Source organism: Podarcis cretensis (assembly GCF_951804945.1).
Source record: "Podarcis cretensis genome assembly, chromosome: 8".
Lineage (NCBI taxonomy): Eukaryota > Metazoa > Chordata > Lepidosauria > Squamata > Lacertidae > Podarcis > Podarcis cretensis.
This window is the reverse complement of record NC_137177.1, coordinates 70,957,410-70,973,416: the sequence shown is the minus strand read 5'-3', so window position 1 is coordinate 70,973,416 and position 16,007 is coordinate 70,957,410. Positions and strand designations below refer to the sequence as shown.

At 47.6% G+C, this 16,007-nt stretch overlaps 1 protein-coding gene across 4 annotated transcripts in view; it reads left to right on the top strand.

Moving 5' to 3' along the window:
• Positions 1-10,815, top strand: part of PRDM16 (PR/SET domain 16) — a 448,370-nt gene extending 437,555 nt beyond the window's left edge. For 2 of the 4 annotated variants that reach the window (XM_079986789.1, XM_079986788.1), the window contains exons 13-17: positions 156-325; positions 582-756; positions 4,669-4,899; positions 6,416-6,590; positions 10,430-10,815. In XM_079986789.1, coding sequence (XP_079842915.1) covers positions 156-325; positions 582-756; positions 4,669-4,899; positions 6,416-6,590; positions 10,430-10,564 — 886 coding nt within the window. In that variant the 3' untranslated portion in view covers positions 10,565-10,815. The remainder of the gene's footprint in view (positions 1-155; positions 326-581; positions 757-4,668; positions 4,900-6,415; positions 6,591-10,429) is intronic. The other 2 variants (XM_079986791.1, XM_079986790.1) reach the window with 2 other exon arrangements.
• The last annotated feature ends 5,192 nt before the right edge of the window (positions 10,816-16,007 follow it).

Here is a 16,007-nt window from a genome sequence, read left to right as displayed (position 1 = left end):
CAATTCAAGTCCCTGCAATGCAGGAACCACAGCTAATGAACTGTTTGCACAAGCTTCCTTTTGCCTCTCTCGAGAACCAACCATTGCAGACAACTTCTTTTATTCCTGTGTTATTGGTTTTTCCCCCACATTGTCTTTCTTCTTTCTCTCTCCAGATGTAAATATTGCGACCGGTCCTTCAGCATTTCATCCAACCTCCAGCGCCACGTCCGAAACATCCACAACAAGGAGAAGCCATTCAAGTGCCACCTATGTAATCGTTGCTTCGGCCAGCAGACCAATCTCGACCGACACCTGAAAAAGCACGAACACGAGAGTGTGCCAGGTAATGGGGAACGGTGCAGGCCCAGAATTGTACGAGTGAAAGGCGAGCCTTGATTTTCCCACCTCCGACTGCTTTTTAAACACTTTTTCAGAGGCAGAGAACCCAATGAGGCGATCTATGGATAAGTGTTGTTCCCAGGTCAATTTGGCTTGTTTTCATTCATTAGACTGATCGTGTGTCCTTCTTTACAAAGGACATTCCTCTGCTTGAAGGAGTCCTCTATTTAATGTGCGCCTGTTCTCTTCCGGCACCGCAGTGAGCCAGCACACGGGCGTCATCACGAACCACCTGGGGACCAACGCCTCCTCGCCGACCTCAGAATCAGACAACCATGCACTTTTAGACGAGAAGGAAGACTCGTATTTCTCCGAAATCAGAAACTTTATTGCAAATAGCGAGATGAACCAATCGTCAGGCTTAGCAGATAAAAGGTGAGTGAGTTTCAATGTGCTTTTAGTGATGGAGCTGGGAGAGTATTAATTGTGAGCTTCCGGGTCATAATCAGAGCCTACCCTCACAATGAGGAAGGAGCCATTTGGTTAGACATTAATTTTGGGAAGCAGGGTGACTAGACTAGCTCAGAGGTAGAGCACATGTATTGCTGTTTTTGGACTCCAACTCCCATCATCCCTAGCTAGCAAGACCAGTGGTCAGGGATGATGGGAACTGTAGTTCAAAAGCAGCTGGAGATCCAAGTTTGGAAAAACCTGATCTAAGACAACTTTGTACGTTCACTACGGTGACAGTAACAACCTCAGCAGACATCTGCAAGGATTTTGGGGGAAGAGCTTAAAGGAATTAGGAAACAGCCTTATGGAAATGGATTGCTTGCGTTATAATTATAGTGCACTTCTGACTTAGTTTGGTATTTACAACCCAGTTCTACAGTGCGGTGATAGAGCATGTCCGAGCTGCTTCACTACAGACTGCAGGTGGGGGCTCACGTAAGTGCTCCTTCATACAAAAGAGGGAGTAAAAAAATCCTCACACATAGAAAATAGTGTTTCAGGGAAAAGGTTGACATGCTAGATTTCTGAATACAGTGGTACCTTGGGTTAAGAACTTAATTCATTCTTAACCTGAAACTGTTCTTAACCTGAGGTACCACTTTAGCTAATGGGGCCTCCCGCTGCCACCGCACCATTTCTGTTCTCATCCTGAAGCAAAGTTCTTAACCAAAGGTACTATTTTCTGGGTTAGCAGAGTCTGTAACCTGAAGCGTCTGTAACCTGAAGCGTCTGTAACCCGAGGTACCACTGTACAACGATTTATTTGTGAGTGTCGGGAATCAGATTCCACAACCTATAAGTAAATGGTTTCCTCAGCCTCACCTTGTATAAACATTACTGCTAATTTGACTTTTAGATTTCAGCATGTATGGAACTCCCTGCCACGGTAACTCAGGGCTGCTGAATGTGACCTTTTCCCACTTTCCCCATTTCCTTAGAATGGCTTCGGAGCCTCTTAGTAGCTTGATACAACAGGCTTAGGCCTGAGACAGACACCAGCACTGGCTTTGATCTCCTTGCAGCCAAGAGGAAAACATGGCAATCTCATTCAGTACCAAAACAAAACAAAACAAAAACCCTGTGAAATAGTTTGCTTTTAAAACTTCGTCCTTTAGATCTAAATGAGAAAAGGAAACCCTGAAAAGTCAAGGATGGAGTTTTGGTGGAAAATCAGGAATCTTTCCACGTTAGTTGCAAACACACACAAATTGATACCAAATTAGAGGTGGAATCCTCAGCAGACTGGCATAATTGATCTCTAGGGAGAATGAAATTGGGGGGACCTGGCTTTCGTATGTGTGGGGTTTTGTTGTTTTTTTAATTACAAGCAGCTTCTGAACTTGTTTAGACTATGTGATGAGATGCAGGGCTCACAGGAAGCTTGTGTGCTCCCTACCCTTAATTTTTTTAAACCTCACATTGACTGGGGGTGGGGGGGATATTTAATCAGCTTACAGACCAAGAGAAGGAATAAATAGGGCCCTTTTTGTACCCTGCACACAAATACTCTCTCTCTCTCCATCCTACTAGGCAGTGCCAGTTGCAATTACGATCAGGCTATTCTGATCTTTCCAAATGCCATGTAATGTGAACATGGACATTTAAGAAAGAAAGAAAAAATACTTAATTTGGGGGGGGGGTGTTGCATCGAGAATTCCATGTTTGGAGTGGGGCCCCCAAGTCAGACACTAATCACGGCATTTCTGATGGCTCTTGAGGGTCGATGCTTATTTTCTGTCTGGGACAATGTTGTTCCTGGATCCTGGTGGGCCTGTGGCAAAGATATCATCTGAATTAAGCATGGCAAGCTGTCAGCGCCGGGTTTATAGTCAGCCAAGCATACAGAACTTTGAAATGAGTGATGTCATTCAAGTTCCTTATTTACCTGGCATGGGCTGTGAACTTCTCCAGCTCAGCTGTGTTATATCGATTGAGTGTCATTTCCATCCAGCTTAGAATACAGGCAGTTTCAGAGCATCAGCGAAGATCCCTGGAAAATAAAAGTTTTCCATAGTGACTTAAGTATACTATGGCAATCTCAAACACCGTGCAAATTGTTGTTGCTGCTGCTGCTTATTTTCTCACCAAGGGACTGGAAGCAACTCAACATTAAAGACTTCTTTAAACTTTCTTCCTGTTTTTTCCCATCTTTTTTCTTGTTTTTCTATTTTCTTTTTGTGTAAATTCTTTTTCCTTTCATAACAGAACAATGTGTTTGATTATGTGTAAATTTTTAATGTGGGAATCAAGATTATTTTTTAAAAAAAACATTAAAGACAATTAAGGGCAGCCAAATTAAAATCTTTTAAAAAAAAACAAAAACAGACCCAGCTATACAGTTAAAAGGCAGGGCTTAGTTATCCTACCCACTCAAAGAAGCCACAATTCCAATCCTTTCAAATTAAGGGCCAAAAGCCCAGGTAAAGAGAAGAGCCTTAAAAGCAGGGGTGTACCTACGGACTGGTCAAGTCAGCCCACCAAGTGCAAAGACCCAAAGGGGTGCAAAAAGTGTGTCTCTTCACTCTTGGTCAGAGTGACTAGGAGCCTGCCTGCTATGAGCTCTCCCAGCAGTTTTCCACTGCTCAGGGCGGCCGGGCAAGGTGTGCAGGCTGTTCTGGGCTCCTTGGCAGAGAAATTTGCAGCTGCAGCTGCCCCTTTTCCCAGTGGTGCTGTTAGATGTGTAAGTGGAGTGCCCAGTGGGGTTTGGGGGGAAGAAAGAATGAGAGTGGGTGAGGAGTTGGAGGAGGGAATGAAAGAAGATGAAGAAGAGTTTGGATTTGATATCCCACTTTATCACTACCCAAAGGAATCTCAAAGCAGCTAACATTCTCCTTTCCCTTCCTCACCCACAACAAACACTCTGTGAGGTGAGTGGGGCTGAGAGACTTCAAAGAAGTGTGACTAGCCCAAGGTCACCCAGCAGCTGCATGTGGAGGAGCGGAGACGCGAACCCGGTTCACCAAATTACGAGTCTACCGCTCTTAACCACTACATCACACTGGAATGAGGGAGGCAGAAGGGAAAGCAGTAAACGGAGGGAGGAGGGAAGAAGGCAGACTGCACCGAGGTGGAGGAGGGGAGGCAGAACAGAGCAGACCTGACCCTGATGGTCATGGGGAAAAGTCACTGGCAAATGCGGAAAGCGACAAAAAGCAAACTTTTTGAGTTTCTGGTCCATGGTCTCTCCTGACTTCAGAGACACAAGGGAGCCTAGTACCTGGAATGCTGTAAGGAGTGAAGCTGTAGGCCATGGGATGTGTACTTTCCAGGTAAAAAGCATGGGATGCGGGTGGCACTGTGGTCTAAACCACTAAGCCTCTTGGACTTGCCAGCTGGAAGGTTGGCGGTTGCAATCCGCGTGACGGGGTGAGCTCCTGTTGCTCAGTCCCAGCTCCTGCCAACCTAGCAGTTTGAAAGCACACCAGTCCAAGTAGTGAATAGTTACCACTGCGGCGGGAAGGTAAACAGTGTTTCTGTGTGCTCTGGTTTCTGTCACAGTGTTTTGTGGTTTAGTCATGCTGGCCACATGACCTGGAAAGGTGTCTGTGGACAATCTTCAGCTCCCTTGGCCTGAAAGCGAGATGAGCGACGCAACCACAGAGTCGCCTTTGACTGGACTTAACTGTCCAGGGGTCCTTTACCTTTACCTTTTTACTTTCCTGGGCATAAGACATTCTCAAAGGAGCAGAGGTTAGGAAGGCATGTGGATGAGACAATTTCCTAGCGTATTTCTTATAACCCAACAGCCGAAAAGCACCTTTACAAACTGAAAGTCATATTTGCTCTCTGTTTACCACAACCCCACTCCAAAACCTTTGCACTTGCAACCCACAGGCCTGAAATCCAGAATGCTGATGGCAACTCCCAGTGCCATGGCCTCCCAAATGACAAAACGGAGGATGTTGACGAGGAGGAGGAAGAACTGGAAGAGGAAGACGATGATAGCCTGACGGGGAAGTCGCAGGACGAGACGGCGTCACCGACGACAGAGCCACAAGGAGGGTATGAGGATGAGGAAGATGAAGAGGCCACGTCCCTTACCATGAGTTTTGACCGCACCCGAAGGTGGGTGGGACAGGACTTTCAGTGTGTGGTGGGGGGAACGCCTGCTTTTCCCACCCCTCATTGGCAAGTCGTGGGAGGGGGGAATCGTGAACCATCCATTCGGCGTGGCTATAGCATCCGCCCTAGAGGTGCATCGGTACCTCTGCAATGAAGGGAGTCTAGCTCAGCTCTCAGCATTGGCATTGAGCTGCGGTGACAGGCAAAGCCACAGAATGTCATCAGCATCCCATGCAAGCTTCCGCAGGCTGCAGAGAGAGCCTTTGGGCTCCTTCACACATGTCCGCTTTATCCAAGGCATCCAGGGATCATGGGAAGTGCAGTTCCCATGGATCCCTGTATGCCCTGGCAGGTACGTCTAAGTTCCCCTCTAGCTTGTGTCCTTCCCAGCATGGATGAGAACTCTCAACCTCACGCAGACACACACTCGGCTGGGAAATAAGGCATAGCCAAGTGTAGTAGGAATCACCCAGCATTTTTCAGGAAAGACTGTGAGGCTCAATCCACTCATCAAGAGCATGGCAGTATCTGAAACCCTCTATGCTCGCCATATTTCACCTGCAGTTGGTGAGGCCCTTGCTGTTTTAGCTCCTCACCATGGCATTACCCTGAGGGAACTAGGTGCTCCAGAGCCTAGAGGGGGCCTTTTGGACTCTTTTGTCTCCATTATGAAGTCCATAACTTTCAGCTACACACACACACACACATGCAAGCAGACCCCCGCAGCTTCCTCCTCCTTGGTCTCAGTGCTGCCCTTTGTAAAACTCGGCAGGGAGGAGGCTGGGAACAACTCTAGAACTGTTTGGCTCGGCCTGTCGTTGGCTCTGGCGCCACCTGCTGTTGACCTCCCTGCCTTCCACTCTACCATCTGGATGGGCACCACCTGGTGCTGACACACCCCCATACAGGCAAGCAAGAGGCATTATCAGAGTGCAAGGACACAATCCCACCAAGCAGAAGCACTTGGTGTGTGAGGAGGGCATAGCAGGAACAATGGGGTCTGGGGAGAATCCCAAGGGTTGCATTGTATAGCAGGACCAGGGCAGGCACTTCTGGCCTCTGGGCCTGAGGTTCCTCACCCCTGGTGCAAGAGGGCACTGAGAACTCCTTTGAGGCATCTCCAGGGAGAGCTCCTCAGCTGGGCAGTGAGCACCAAACGGCGCATGCAGCACCACACGCCAGTGAGACGGCGTGCGATCCAAGCTCACACGGCCATGCCCATGCCATGCTTTGCTTGTTCCTCGGTGTCATTTGCAAGCCCCTCGTCTGTCCATCCATGTGCCTCTCTCTCTCTCTCTCTCTCTCTCTCTCTCTCTCTCTCTGTGTGTGTGTGTGTGTGTTGTGTGTGTCCCCCTCCCTTTAACACGTCCTGCATGTAGCTTCCGGGCAGCTCCTCCACGGTCCATGCATGTTGTCAGCCCCTGCCCGAGTTTGGCGACGCTCACCTTGGCCCCGTTTGTGAACAGTCAGATGCGCTAACAGGTCCACCCCTCCCCTCCCCTCCTGGTCATTGGTACAGGTGTGTTGAGGAGGACGAAGCCGGCCTGTTAGATTTGGAGCAGTTACCGCAGTTTGGGAAGGGGCTGGATCTACGCAAGGCATCCGAGGAAGCTTTTGAAGTTAAAGATGTGTATAACCCCACCTTAGACTCTGAGGCAATAAAACATACTCTGTACAGGCAGGCTAAAAATCAGGTAGGTGTACCCTTGGGATATTTTCCGCAGTTTTCCCTCTTCTGGTGACTGGTGACGAAGGGGGTTCAGCCCATTTGGTTTCCTCTCCTCGCTGAAGGTCCCCATGAGCAATGGCCAACACTGGGAACTCACAGCCAAGCAGTGGCAGGTCCCGCAAAACATTATAGGGGCATGTTTTCATCAGGATTTATGGGTTGGGTTGCCTACCACTCTAACCTCAGAGGCGATGGTGGGAAGACGAATGGGTCAACCTGCACGGCCAATTTCTCTCGGGTTTTATAGGCTGAGCCAGTGTTTTGTAGATTTGCTCTGGGGAGCGGTACCAAGAAAATGCATCAAACATGGACATGAGTTGCTAGAAATGTTGAGGGTCTTTTTCTTGGTGGTGGGGTAGGTTGCATACCTTACTTACAGGAGAGGTAGCCTTGGGTAGATGGTTTGGTGGGGGGTTTTTTTATTTCACTTTTTTAATAAGTCCGAGAACTTGCCAAGTGCAATTGGCAGCCAGCAAACCTCCCTGTCTTACCGCATCCTTCAAAATTCCTTCCAGCCGCATGGCTGTTTCTGCACTAGATCACCATGAACTGCTAGCGGCTAGAAGGAATACAGAAGGCTGTGGAGCAGGACCAGCCAATGTGGTCCCCTCCAGATGTTTTTGGATACCAGCCTCCATCACCCCTTTTGATTAAGGATGAAGGGAGTCGTAGCCCAAGCAAACCAGGAGGTCACTACCTTGCCAACTCCTGCTGTAGGTCATGGGTGGAGAATCTGTGGCCCTCCAGATGTTGCTCCTATCATCCCTTGATATTGCCCATGCTTGCTGAGGCCTATGGGTGTCCAACCACTCCTGGAGGACCATAGGTTCCCCAGCCCTGCTTTAGATAGACCAAGATGCTCGCTGGCCATTTAATTATGGAGAAATAGGTTCAACCCAGTACTTGTTTCATACTGCCATAGCATGCTCCTCCTCACCTTGAAAAAGGAAGAAGCAAGAATCCTTGGCAGGAGCATTGGTGAAGTGGCAGAGATCCTTTCAACTGCCTCTCTGATCACCACTGTTTTCTTAAACTCAAGAAACATTGCTTTGCAAAGTGCAAAGTTCTGTTGAGAGCCCAGCTGCCCACCTTCTCAACTTGTTTGAAGACCACCCTCTGCATCGATACATGTACAAATTTGGGTGGTGGTCTTGCGGGTTGCAGCCAGCTGAGTTCTGCTCAGAGAAGACCCATTGAAATGAACAAGTCTATGTTCTTCATTGCAATGGGTTTACTTTGAAGATGGTCCTTATGCAACACAACCCCAGTATTCATGCATCCTGTCACAGCATCCCTGATCCTGGGGAGATTTGAGGTCTGTGAAAATTCTCTCTCATAGCTCCCCCTAGCCTTTCTTCCGAGAACTGCAGTTATTAAGGTTTTTACCTGGGAAGATAGAATTGCTGTTTAAACCATTTTAAGTCTGTAGGAAAGACCCTCCCTGATGGTAGCTGCAGAGAACCTCAAGCTCCCCTACTTTTGTTTTGTGTGGGAAACTCATGTTTTTGATTGTTGAGAAAGAAAGGGAGGTCTCATTTCCTGTTTCCATGCATGTCTCTTTGTCTTTGTCTTTTTAATACTAATAAGCTGAAACCTACTAATTTTTTATGGACTTTGTGTTCTCTGTTCCTGTTTCCCTGCAATTTCAGTCTTGGTTTTTACAGAGGGCTCCTGTTGTTGCTTTGCTACAATGGTATATACACCAACACAGAATTGTGATTTGGCCAAAGGCAGTAGAGCTGAGAAGGAGGGAGAACACAGGATTTCATTTCCCAGACCTAAACCTTTTTACTGTTCACTCTGAAGTCCATCCTTCTCTTTTCCTAGTGAGGAACCCTGCCCTCATCTCCCTGGATTCCATGGTCAACATTTGCTGTTGGATCTCAGTAGGATGGGGATCACAGGACATTGTTTTCCCTGACCACACTTTTCTGATACTGATTCAGATCAATCAGTCCGGTGGAAACACCATCCTCTGGTTGGATGGTCATGTGTCAGGGATTATTTAACTGTGATTCCTTCATTGCAGGGGGGGTGGACTAGATGGCCCTTGGTGGTATCTTCCAACTCTACAGTTTCTATGAAAAAAAACCCTCTCCCCCTGGATTCCAGAGCAAGGACAACCTAAGAACTCATCCAGTTCAAGCAGTGGGACCATCAGGGGGCAGAAGTTCAGGGATGCCCCAGTCAGCAGAAATGAGTAGGGTGCCTCCCCCCTTCCCATTGCAGCAGTGCTCACTTACCACATTTGGAAGCAAGTGGTGACATTGCCATCTCAAGGAGGGGGGTCTAGCTTTCTCCGGCTTAAGGACAACATTGCCACCTTCCAAGCCCCCAGAGGCTGTCTGCCAGAGGTGGTGAGTGTGGCTTAAAAATGGGCATGGCCACTCCATGGTTGGCATTCATAGACACACCAGAGCAGGTGGGAGGCAGGTCACCCCCTTCCTCATCCATCCAATCAATTATTTGGTGCGGGGCAAGGGGGCAACCTCAGTCAGGAAGTGAGGGAACTGAAACATAAGGAGAGTGTGCACGTGCCAGAGGATGAGATGTGTAAACTGAGCCATTCTGATTTCCCATCTCACCCCACCACCCCCAAAAGCAAGGGTAGCCAACGTGGCACATTCAAGAGGCTACTGAACTGCAACTCCCATCATCTCTTGGCCATATGGGCTGGAGTTCATGGAAGACAACCTTGGCCGCCAATGAGATTTAATCAGAGTAGATGCATAAAAATTAAAAGACCTTGGCCGGTCACGCCCAGTCCCTTTGCTGGGTTGCATTCAGCGCTAGCCCTGCTCAAAAGAAACCCACCCAAAAGAAACCCACTGCTCAAAAGAAACCCACTGACGGGCATGACCCAATTAGGTCTATTGATTCCAGTGGGTCTACTCTGAGAAGGACTTGGTTGGCTACAAGCCAGCGGGGGTATATTCTGAGTTTGAAGAACGCCAGACACAACTCTTGAAGTCCAGCAACATCTGGAGAGCACAGTGCTTGCTACCATAGGTAAAGGTAAAGGGACCCCTGACCATTAGGTCCAGTCGTGACCGACTCTGGGGTTGCGGTGCTCATCTCGCTTTATTGGCCTAGGGAGCCGGCATACAGTTTCTGGGTCACGTGGCCAGCATGACTAAGCCGCTTCTGGTGAACCAGAGCAGCGCATGGGAACGCCGTTTACCTTCCCGCTGGAGCGGTACCTATTTATCTACTTGCACTTTGACGTTCTTTTGAACTGCTAGGTTGGCAGGAGCAGGGACTGAGCAACGGGAGCTCACCCCGTTGTGGGGATTCGAACTGCTGACCTTCTGATCGGCAAGTCCTAGGCTCTGTGGTTTAACCCACAGCTCCACCCGCGTCCCTAGTCCCTAGTCCCATGCAAAAACACACCACACCACCAGGAAAGTGCTCTTGCACCAAAGTCCCTTGAAGTGAATAGGGGTGACATTTGTTTATCATGACTACATTTATGCCCCGCCTTTCCTTTAAGGAGCTTAAGGTGGTGCGCGTCATTCCTCTTCTCCTATTTTGTCCTCACAACAACCCTGTGAGGTAGGCCAGGCTGAGAGACTGTGCCACCTTAGTAGCCTCACAGCTGAGTGAGAGATTTCAAACCTGGGCTTCCGGGTCTCAGCCCAGCCCTCTAACCACTACACTGCACTGCCTTTCTTAGAATCCTGACACACACACACACACACACACACACACACACACACACACCTTTTCTTTGCTGACAAAGATCTGACCAGCATGTATTGATGCCCTCTTTCCCTCGCTGTGTTTTTCTTCTCTTCCCCCCCTTAGGCTTATGCAATGATGTTGTCCCTTTCTGAGAACACTCCCCTCCATCCTTCTTCCCAGAACTCTCTGGATGCTTGGTTGAACATGGCAGGTGCTGCTTCTGAGCCAGGAGGCTTCAGCGCCGTCGGTCATCTCTGAGAGGCTGGAGGAGAAGGCGCCCGGCCCGAGATCCCAAGCAAGGAGCCCGAGGTGCCACACGTCTCCCTTCTCAGACCTTCTGGTCAGCAGCGGAGGACTGGACAGGAAGCCCTTAGGGCTCACCCACCAACCACCGGGAGAAGGAACCCACCACGGACAGCTCGTTCCCTGTTTCGTCAGACCTAGGAAACCACCACCGCAGCAGACCTGGGGGCCTGCCATCTCTCTGATGCACAGTACATCCCAGGAGCGAAACTGGGGGGGGGGGAGACCAGGTGCATTTGTCGTTAGCAAATCCAGTCGTGCCCCACCCTCTCACGTTACAGACCATGTTGCTGAGCCAGCAAAAACCTCCTTGTAAACAACCCCACCCTACCCCTCATGAAGTCCCTTGACCCTCGTATCCAGTTCTGCTAAGAAGAAGAAAACAACGTTCTAGGCCAGGTCCCATTCCAATGAAGTCACTGGAGTTCTGCTGAGATTAGAACTTCCGTTGAGTTTTGTTTGCTTCCTTCCCCCTCTTAAAAAAAAAGAAAATAAGGTGTCAAGTTCCTTTCCCTCATCTTAGGTGCACTCTTCTTCAGATGGCCTCGCTGTGGTTAATAACCTCTCTTGTCCCCCAGTGGTTGCCTTTTGGAAAGCTTGTTGGCACACTTTTTTAAAGGAAAAAACCCCTTCTGTAACTCCGGTTTACAGCCACCCATTGCCACTTCTCTTGAGGGGTTTTCACACGTTACGTTCGACGATGAGTGCACAGTCTTTCTGGCCCGGGGTGCACATCTACTGAGCTGTACGCTTGTACGGTTATTCACATGTAACAATCAAGGAGTGTACAGTCTGTGTGTGCAAGTCACAATTTTCCACACACACGCTGATCGCTGTGTTCAGCATAATGTGTGGAACAAGCCACACATGGTGAAGTTCTGATGCTGAGCTGAGGAGCAGCTGGGGCTGTGGAAGGAAACTTTGTGTATGGCCTTCACTATCCCACCTGCCCAGGTTGTGCTTATGATGGAAAACAGCCTGTAAAAGTTTGAAATGGGCAAGAGAGGTGCTATCTAATTTCCCTCTCCTGTTGCACAGCCAGAGAACAGAATTACTCCCCTATAGCTTGAAGTAGTTAAGGTTCTGGACTTTGTGGTGGTGGGGAGAACAAAATCAGCTCCTCTGATAAATGGGGCGTACAGACCCTCCTTCCCTCTGACCCGAGAAGCATCACAGGTCTTACAGAAATTCCCTTTGCTTCCCTTTGAACTCCTCTGTTTTCTTGTTTTGGTCTGCCAGATTGCCAAATCTGCCTCGCAGTTGCGCTTTTGGTGGAACTTTGACAGCAGCTTCGACACAGGTGTGGATTGGGGCATCAATCAAAGCATCTTGCTAGGGTCCAGCTCCACAATTTTTGTTTCCCCCCCCCCCTCCCCAGGGATGGGCTGGCAACCTCTCTTGCAGACTGTGGCAGCAGAGTTTTGCACAGAGACCTAGCAGAGGTCAAACCGTGAGTCTTATGCCAACAGGTGGGACGCCTCCAGTCTGTGGCCAGGTCAGCTCCCATGCAGAACACCAGACTTTGCCAATCAGGTGCCATCCAGATGTTGTGGTCACAACTCCCACCCGCCCCAGCCAGCACAGTGGGATTTGTAGTCCAAAACATCTGAAAGGCACCCAGTTGGCCAGAGGCTGTTGGCAAGAAGACAAGGTCCCAAGACAACACCATCCAAAGCCAGCCTTATTCCTCTCTCCCCAAACTTCTTCAGTATAAAGCGGCAACCTTTCCCACCATATTCCAGAACCACTATTTAAACTCATTCCTAAAACAAGGACAAATAGTATTACAAGGGTGTCTGATTGGTTTTTGTTTATTTTTGTTTGCAGATTTTCAGTTCTGATTCCCACCCGTCCAGTGCCAATGTTTTCAAATCATCTCTAGATCAAGTTCCAGGACACAGAAATAGTACAGTATTGAGACCTTAATGCTGAATTGTTGTGAGTCCAGCATTCGCTTTGCTTAGGGTTCATCCAGGTTTAGGGGTTTTTAGAGTACAGGGTTGGTTTTTAGAGTAAGTTTGGGCAAGAGGGGTAATTATCAGGTGCTCAGGTCTTCCTGTAGTTGCTGCCAAGGCAGGAACTAGACAATAGGGCAGAGGTTGCCAAAGAGGTGCCCGTGGGCACACATCTGCCCACAGAGGTCCTTCCTGCTATCCATGTGATTCCCCTCTCCAGTTTCAAGTTCAGCTTGGAAGCAGCATTCTGTGGTAACCAAGAGCATGCTATGTTGTGTCTGCTGGCTTGTGGGGTGTGCAGCACCTGTGAGTTATCTCTGGCTTGCAAATGGGCCCCACGGCTCCCCAAAGCTTCGTGACACCTGCATTGTGGCAGGCCAGAAGTGATTGTACTGGAGGAAACATTAAGACGGGTGTTTCTCCCTTTCTCTCTCTCTCTCTCCCCCCCATCCCAGTATTATCTAATGGATGGGGGAGAATGCGAAACAACATAAGCAACATCCTGCATTTATTTCTGTCCCTGTTGTACTTCACTGGCTTTGTGGCACCATGACAGTGCCACATTCCGAATTTTTGTTTTACGCGGCGTTACAGGGAGAGAGGGAAGCAGACAGCCAGGGTTACCGATTGCAGTCAAAGGCACCACCTTGTAGATAACATCAAGCTCTGACTTCAGAAACCACCTCATCTTCCCACCTCTGTGTTACTGTACAGTCGTACCTTGCTTCTCGAACTCCTTGCGAGTCGTATGTTTTGGCTCCCGAACGCCACAAACCCAGAAGTGAGTGTTCCAGTTTGCGAACGTTCTTTGGAACCCGAACGTCCAACTCAGCTTCCGCAGCTTCCGATTGAGTGCAGGAAGCTCCCACAGCCATTCAGAAGGCACACCTTGGTTTTCGAACTTTTTCGGAAGTTGAACGGACATCCGGAATGGATTACGTTCGGGTGCCAAGGTACGATTGTACTGGAGACTTTGCATTCTCAAATAGCTGGCTCTCCCATCTCTTTCTTTTCCCATTGATCACTCTGCACCAGGCCCTTCCTTACATAATTGCCCGTAAAAAGGAGTTTCTCACAACGGCATAAACTTGGATCAGCTTTATTATTCCAGTTTACCTATCCTGGCTCCCCACCTCCCACCGCAAGGATATTGGGAACTGTGGTTTGGTCAAGGTGATACTCTGTTGAAGAGATTGCTAGGTCTCCTGGCAGCACTGTGTTCCCCTGAGAGAAAGGAAATATGGCTAGATTTTACATTTTACAGGCCTGCACAAATACCCAGAAGTCATTTCCAAGCCTTGAAGCTAAGTGTCTATCTGGTGCCTTAAGGACCACTCAATCAAGTCCTACTCAGAATTGGATCCAAGTTAGTCATTAATTTCAGCCAGTGTTGTCTGAATAAGATTAGCATTGGTTGGATAAAAGTTTCAGGTGCCAGGGTACCTTCTCACATGCATTATCATTCATATATTTTCAAGTTTTGCTTTTAAAAGCCAGCTTTTTTGGGAGGGGGGAGTGAAGCTTACAACTTCAAGTCTTGTCAATAAATTGGAAGGCAGCCATTTTTTTTTTAAAAAAGTACTTCTACCTACACCCTCCCGCAAAACCCTAAATCTCCTAAAACCTAATGACTCCAGTAATAGGGTTGCCATAGGTCCTCTATTTCCAGGACAGGTCCTCTTTTTCATGGGTATGTAAAATGAGAGTCATCATAGACATCCATAGTTAAAAATAGAAGTCAGCAAATGTGTCCTCTTTTTTGCTCTTCAAAATATGGCAACCCTAAATTAGTTGGGACTTTGCAGAGAGGGGTGGCAAAGGACACACCTGAACTGAACTGAAAATTTTCAGAGGACATTTGTCAGAAATAATATTTTGAGATTTTTCATTTTCTCACCTCCCTGGGAGGGGGGGAGACTAAATATTCTCCATCGTTATTCATTTGCAGGTCTGTTTTTTTGTTTAAGTTTTAGTACCTTGCTGGTGGTAACCACTCTTTGTACCACCTAATGTCCCAGAATAATGTATTTTGGAATGTACAAAGTGGTGGTTATGCTCTCAGCACAGATCTTAAATTTCAATGGTAAAAAAAAAATCCCCAAATCCTTAAGAAGAAAAAAGAAGACATTTTCGAATTTCTCCTCTCCCTGGATAATTCTGGCAAAATGGTTCCTCCAACTTCTTCCTTCCTTCCTTCCTTCCTTTAAATGCTTTATTAACTCACTAATGCATTGAGATAAATCAAAAGTTTTTTTACAAATAAAATGCAATTAGGGTTTCCTAAAGTACAATAGCATTGTAAGAAACTCAGAGCAGCGTAAAAGTTTGATGTTGTCATTAAATTTATTCCAGAACATTGCAAACAAAACCCATTTTGCCCCAAAGTGAATAATGGTTGACTTATGCAAATTCTTTTTTTGAATATGTTAACTTGATGATCCATATTGATACAGACCCAATCATTTCTATCTACTCGGCTTCTGTAGGGAATCGACTTTTCTTCCATTTCTTAGCAATCGCTACTCTTGCAGCTGTTAAAAGATTAACTGCTATTTCTAGGTCGTTTTCCAAGATAATGCCTTTCCAATAACCAAGCAAGAAAATTTCAGATTCTGACAGTATGAATGTTGGGTCTCTCCAACTTCTTCATCTGCAAAGAAAGTCGAAAATGTGAAAAGGTCATTTGCACATTGCTCTTTAAAAAAGAAGGATAGATTCACATTTTAGCAAACATGCTTAATTAGCTGCTGTTGCTTTAGACATCACCGCCACCAAATAACTCTCACCTGTATTTCAGGAATAAAATCATAGAATTGTAGAGTTGGGAGGGACAATAAGGGTAAAACACCTCTAACTTCAAGCCTTACTCAGGCAGTGCTATTTCTGAGCATCAACATTGTGATTTCAGTTCTTCTGCTTAGCTAAGATGCTCTGAGATGTTTCACCCCACATAACAAAGCTACCTTAGATCAGATTTGATCTTCTTGTCCAGTATTGTCTCCTTTGGATGGGCAGAAACTTTCCACAGTCTCAGGAACGGGGTCTTTCCAATCACTTGTCACCTGAGAGCCGTTTTTGAAACTGGGGATGTCAGGGTTTGAACCTGTGACCAGCTGCATGTAAATGCTTTTCACTGAGCTGTGAGATCTTCCCTATCGGTTGTCAAGTATTCTGCTTCCTAGATCAGCACGGAGGGCTGATGAAAGCCACATCACTGGCAGAATGGCTATTTGAATGTTCTTCCGAAGCTTGATGTGGCTCCAGAATCTCTGGGTTCATCATGCGAGACCCACCAATGGACACCCTTAATTGTTGAGCGACAGCCAGGATCATACAAACCAAGGGAAAATCCTTTCCCTGTAAGAAACCTCCTTCCTCTAAGAGGAATGAAGAGACTGGGCAAATTCTCTCCTTTTGTGCTGAGCTTTGAAGGAAAGCTGGAA